Raw genomic sequence first — 6,002 nt, 5'->3', positions numbered from 1 at the left:
AACAAAAACGCTAGAAGCGTAACTACACATCACTGACAACATGCTTTTGGGAGTGAGAAAGGTGGGTTACACAAGTTATTGAACCCTTCCCATCCAAGAATGTCACACTCTGATGATGGACAGAACACTCTATCTGGAGGAGGGTGAGGAACATGGTCCTCATAACATCTTCAAATAACAATCATGTCAGCTATGCTTTCTGTCAAGAATTACAAAGTAATAATTGCAAGACTAAGTTTTTAAGCAAATGCCTGCAGAAAAATATTCTGTGTAGCTAAGAAGAAAGACCCATTTCTTTAGGATAGAAAACATGCAGGTAGTAAAACTGTCCTGAAATTTTAAACACGTGGACGGAGGGAAGGAATTTTTAAAATGGGAATTTTTCTTAGATGCTTACGTTCAATAAAAATACCTTAAAATGGATACAAAGATTAGCAGGCCCTGGGCTAAGCAGGTCACATGCGTATGCCGTCTTAAGCCCACCAGAGCCTTAAGGTGGTAATAATATACCTATTTGTCATTTGAATTCTTCCCATTACAAGTAACAGAAAACCAGACTTCAACTGGCTGAAGCATAAAGGGAATTTATTCACTCAGGTAAGTGGAAAGACTCAGAGCTGGGCTACCTTCAGGGCTTAAACTATCTCACCAGGGCTTGGACTCTGTCCAAATCTCTGCCACTTCCTATATAATCCTCCTTCGGAGGTTCACGATGGCCCCCAACAGCTTCAGGCTCTCACCTTGTAATGACAAGATAGCCAGCACAGCTGCAGTTTCACGTCTTTTCTTGTTTCTACATTCAGTAGGAAGAATTAAAGGAATTTTCCAGTAGCTGCCACAAATATACTGAGTCCATCTGATCAGCCCCACTAGGTCCTATGCTCATTCCAATTACAGTAAGTCCTCTACATACGAACCTTCAAGTTTCGAACTTTCAGAGATGCGAACGTGTGTTCACACGTCCAATCACGTAAGGTAGTTCACGTGTCTGGTGGACGTGGTCACATGCGTGCATCCTCTACAAGGGGCTGTGCTTTTGTGTACGTCACTGTACAGTACTGTATAGAGTAGAGCAGTACAGTACCTTTATTTCTAGCCCAGGATGTCCAGAAGCAAGCGTAAAAGCAGCGGTGATGTAGCTGGTACTGCTAAGAAGAGATTCGCGACGCAGGAAATGGCAAGGGGATTTTCTTTATTTGAGGAGGCACTGTGAGTTTTTGAGGGACAGGACCCAAACGTAGAACGGCACACGAAGGTTGCAGCAGCCCTTCAGAATGCAATCCAGTGCTACCGCGTCACCTATGACGAGAAAAACAGAGCTACTACCCAGACATCACTGGATCGTTTTTTCAGGAGGGTAGATAGAATTGAATCCAGCAAGGAACCAGAACCTGTGCCATCAGCATCCGGCGTGAGCGACACTGCAGCTGCCGTCCGTCCCCTATTGATGATCCTTCAGCTCTACCGTCTCCCACCTCCTCTCCCTCCTCCAGTCAGTAACTCTTCTTGCCTGTTCACTGGATGCCAGCCCCTGTGTGTCACCTGTTGTTCTGTACTACTGTACTTTTCAAGGTATTGTACTATAAGATTGAAAACATTTTCTTCATTCTTTGTTTTTTATGTATTCTTTATGTGAAAAGTATTATAAACCTATTACAGTACTATATAGCCGATTGTGTTAGTTGAGTACCTAGGCTAGATCTGTTGGACTTACACACTGGACTTATGAACACACTCTCAGAATGGATCTCGTTCATATGTAGGGGACTTACTGTGAGTCACTATGGCCAGGGCACTGAGATTTTCTGATGAGCTGAAGCTGGGCATATGTTCCATCCCAGGACTGAAGCATCCCCAGGACAACTGGTGGAGAAGGGCTCGTGGATACTGAGGGGAGAAGTAAGAAATGTCCCCTTTACACATAGAACCCAAAAGTAAGATCTACCTATCTGAATCCAAAGCTTTCCCACTCTTTCCTCTGTGCTGAGTCACAAAACAAAAGGTCCTGAGGACTAGTGACCCTTACTTGTCCCATCACCAACTGGAATGTAAATCAAGATTACAATATTTGTCGGAAAAGTTTGAAATATTATGTGAAAGATTATGAACTTCATTATGAATTTAATTTGGCTTTATCAAAAAATTTTACCTTGTTTTTAGTCTGTTTCAACAAACTTCCAAATAGGAGTGGCCATCTTAGAAAATTTAATTCCATTAGGAAAAAAATTATCTTCAATAAAGCTTCAGATTATCTTGTTTCATCAGTGTATCATTTACTCCAATGTACATCAAAAACTTTAACTTCTAGGCCTTTAACAATCAATGACCTATTTCCAATCAACTTGGTAACTTCTTTAGACCTCACTTTCAGAGAAGTGAAAAAAAAAAGAACTATTTGCATTTTGTATTTTTTCTCTGTACTTTCAGCTGAACTTCATTTCAATAAAAGTTTAAATAGCACAGCTGAGTCACTGTCTCAACAAACTTCTATTGGCCTCTGCGTTGTGCCGCGATGAAGCGTTACCGACTGGATTTAAGCTTACCTCCGTCAACTAAAAAATTCAAATATAAGAAACAATGGTTTTCGGACACTGGACAACGGGCAGTGCAGGATGTGATGCTTAAAGAAGGGAAAGGAAGTGGGCCAGGCGTGTCCAGGCTACACCCGAGGCAGGGCCAGCGGCCTGGCTTTCTGGGCAGTCAGGGCTCCAGGACCCGCAGCAGGGCGCGCTCCGGGAACCGAAATCTGGCGAGCGCTAAGCGAAGGAAACCACGGAGCCGGGGAACTCGACGACGCGCCCCACGTGCGTCCGCACCCCACGTGCGTCCCACCCCGCACTCCACACTCCGCCCCCGACACTTGCGCGAGCGCGCGCGGCGGCGAGCATGCGCGGCGCGGCCCTGTGCGGCGCGCAGCAGATGAGCATGCGCGGTGTAAAAGCACCGCCCAAGCGATAGAGGCTTCTGCACTATGGTCAGGGCAGAGCCGGTGAGCATGCGCAGTGTGGCTGCACGAAGGGCGGGACCTGCGAGCATGCGCACTGTGGCAGAGCCGCAGCGGGCTTCCGGAAAATGGTGCTCAGCGTGGGGCAGGACTGGGCCGTTGAGCATGCGCGCTGGCGTGTGACCGGAGCGGCGGCGGTTGCTAGGCAACAGCGAGCCGCAGAGGTGGAGGGCGTCGGCCGCGGTGTGTGTGCAGAGGGCGGGGTCGGTTCCGCTGCAGGTGCGGCCCCGGGTGGAGTAGGGTGGAGAGGTGGGATGGGTTGGGGAGGGCAGGGGAGGGGGCGCCCTGGAGGCGGGAGCGGCCGGGACTGTCCTGTGCAGACCCAAAGGTCCTCGGGTCCCCAGGGCAGCCCGCCTACTCCGTGGCCGTCCCTTGGGAGGGCCTAGAACGGTCACTGAGAACCACAACCAGCCCGTTACTGAAAGGGGGCCCACGGTTAACATATGCAGTTGACCCTTGAACGAGGATGTGAACTGCGGGGCCCACCTGCAGGCCATACCCGGATTTTCTTCAGTAAATACGTACCGCAGTGCTACACTCTCCCTGGCGGAGGACGGGGGTCGGGTGGAGGCTGATTCTGGGACTTGAGCATCCTGGGGTTTTGGTGAAAACCGGCGGGTCCTGGAACCAGTCCCACGGATACCCAGGGACAGGAGGACTGTCATTCTACAACTGTTTCTGTGCTTCTGGCCAACCTGGGTGGAATCTCATCAAAAATGTAAAACAAGGAATTCCTAAGTTATAAAACCTGGCAACACAGTGTGTCCAACTGTCTTTTAAAAACTTTCTCTGGTGTTCCTGTGTTTTTAACTGGCATGTTTATAAATTAGCTTAAAGTCACTTAGACAAATCGGTAACAATTTTGCCACCACAGTGGTATCTTTTTACCAAGCACTACCTCTTTTAACTAATTGTTAACAATGGAATTTACGAAGAAAAAATATTCCTATTAATTTTAGCTCTTAATACTGGGTAAGGATTAAGTTTCTAACCGTACTGCTGCCACAGACTAATTATATAATTTTGGAGGAGTCAGTAATCTCTGGATATGTTTTCTCCTTTTAAAATGAAGTTGGACTAAATAGTTGAAAATAGTTTCTAATGTTGAAATTTAACGACACTACAGGACTTACAAGGGGCACAGTTTTTAAAAGCTCTTGATGTTAAGCCCAGTGGCTTACAGTGTAGACACTTGAGATAAAATTGTCGACTGCAGATAGCTAGCTATGATTATTAAACAATTTTTAGGATGATGCAAACTATATTCTGCCAGGTTGTAGGCATTTTGAAAGTAGAAGATTCTGTTAGTGATCTTTCAGCATTTTAAATACCTTCTACCATTTCTTCAGCCTAGACTGTTGTGATGAAATATTAGATGGAAACTCCTTCATTCTCCTCTTGATGCCAGAATTGAAGGGGAACGGGGTTGCCGTAGAAGCTGTCACCTCACTGCTAAGGGGTCTTGGGGATCTCACAGACTCCTTTCCACTGTGCTTGCTTTCCTCATTCTGCACTCACCCCTTAGGAAGCTCATTCTGTGGGACTAACTGAATGTAGGTGTTGATCCTGAGATACATGTTTGGGATTAATTTGTCTCTTGTCTTACAATCAAGCCCTCAGCAGTACTCCCTAATTACTCCAGCAGTTTACTGTTCCTCCCTATCCCAATATATTTTGTACTCTTGTCTTCATAAGATATACCCTTGTCTAAAAACTAAAAGGGCCAATTCCAAATTCTTCCACCAGCTTTTTGTGTGTGTGTGTGGCTGCGTTGGGTCTCCGTTGCTGCACGCAGGCTTTTCCCTAGTTGCGGCGAGCGGGGGCTACTCTTTGTTGCGGTGCGTGGTCTCCTCATTGCGGCGGCTTCTCTTGTTGCGGAGCACAGGCTCTAGGCGTGCGGGCTTCAGTAGTTGTGACACGTGGGCTCAGTAGTTGTGGCTCGTGGGCTCTAGAGCGCAGGCTCAGTAGTTGTGGCACGTGGGCTTAGTTGCACCACTGCATGTGGGATCTTTCCAGACCAGGCCTTGAACTCGTGTCCCCTGCATTGGCAGGAGGATTCTTAACCACTGCGCCACCAGGGAAGCGCCTTTCCATCAGCTTTGAAGGGAACTGGATCAAGCATAACTGTTTACAGAGTATCTTCTGTGTAGAAGGACCTATTTTAGATACTTTACAAAGGTTGTCTCATTTAATCCTAACAGTAACCCTGCAAGGAGAGCGTTATTATATCTGTCTTGAGGTGGGGGAACAGACTCAGATATGCTGCGTATCTTGTATAAACAGGTAGAGCAAGATTAGAAGCCATGTATGTCTCTGTTGTGGACAGAGTGAAGTCAGACAGTATTCCTCTTACATCCCAGAGCGTCCACTGTTCCCTTCTCTAAAACATAAACACCTGCTGAGTTCTGGAGTGCCTGTGCTTTTCTTGTACCTGTGGGGTAGCATGTTCATTGCCTGCTCTCTGTCCTTCAAATCCCTGTTTTAATCTTATCCCTTTAAGAGCTATTTCACTTACATTCTCTGATCTTTGTAGTCTGAAATTTTGTTGTATTCACGTATAGTCACATTATATTTAGCAACAGATTGTTCTCATTCATATGAATAGGTTCCCTCCAACTATCAGGAGAACTGCTTGAGGACAGGTGAATCGAGTCACGACCGGCTTGAGTTCCTCTGGGATCAGAGCAGAGAGCTTAGTGCTGTGCTGCTGCGCACTCGTCATCATCAGTTAGACTCTCCATGTTGCTCTTCCCCGTAAACGTCATCGGAGATTTTAGGTACACTCTAATGTTGGCTTTCTGTTGGCTTTTTTACAGTAGAAGAATCAAAGGACCGGGAAATATGAAATGATGATATAATCTGATATAGCCAAGAAACCACTTCTCCTGGGTCAGCATGTTAAAATATAAGGTACAAAATCCTTTTGAAAACATACACATTGTTTTACTCATGAATATATATATATATATATATATATATATATATATATATTTTTTTT

The 6,002-nt window shown here is 45.9% G+C and overlaps 1 protein-coding gene across 1 annotated transcript in view; it reads left to right on the top strand.

Annotated features, from left to right (window-relative positions):
• Nucleotides 1–5,820: 5,820 nt before the first annotated feature.
• The window catches only part of RNF32 (ring finger protein 32), a 36,182-nt gene continuing 36,000 nt past the window's right edge, over nt 5,821–6,002 (top strand). The window contains exon 1 of the mRNA XM_027101385.1: nt 5,821–5,914. Coding sequence (XP_026957186.1) covers nt 5,900–5,914 — 15 coding nt within the window. The 5' untranslated portion in view covers nt 5,821–5,899. The remainder of the gene's footprint in view (nt 5,915–6,002) is intronic.

Source organism: Aethalodelphis obliquidens, unplaced genomic scaffold (assembly GCF_003676395.1).
Source record: "Aethalodelphis obliquidens isolate GAN/ISIS:26980383/991018 unplaced genomic scaffold, ASM367639v1 scaffold5, whole genome shotgun sequence".
Taxonomy (NCBI): domain Eukaryota; kingdom Metazoa; phylum Chordata; class Mammalia; order Artiodactyla; family Delphinidae; genus Aethalodelphis; species Aethalodelphis obliquidens.
Note: the sequence above shows the minus strand (reverse complement) of the source record. Positions and strands in the feature narration are given on the sequence as shown.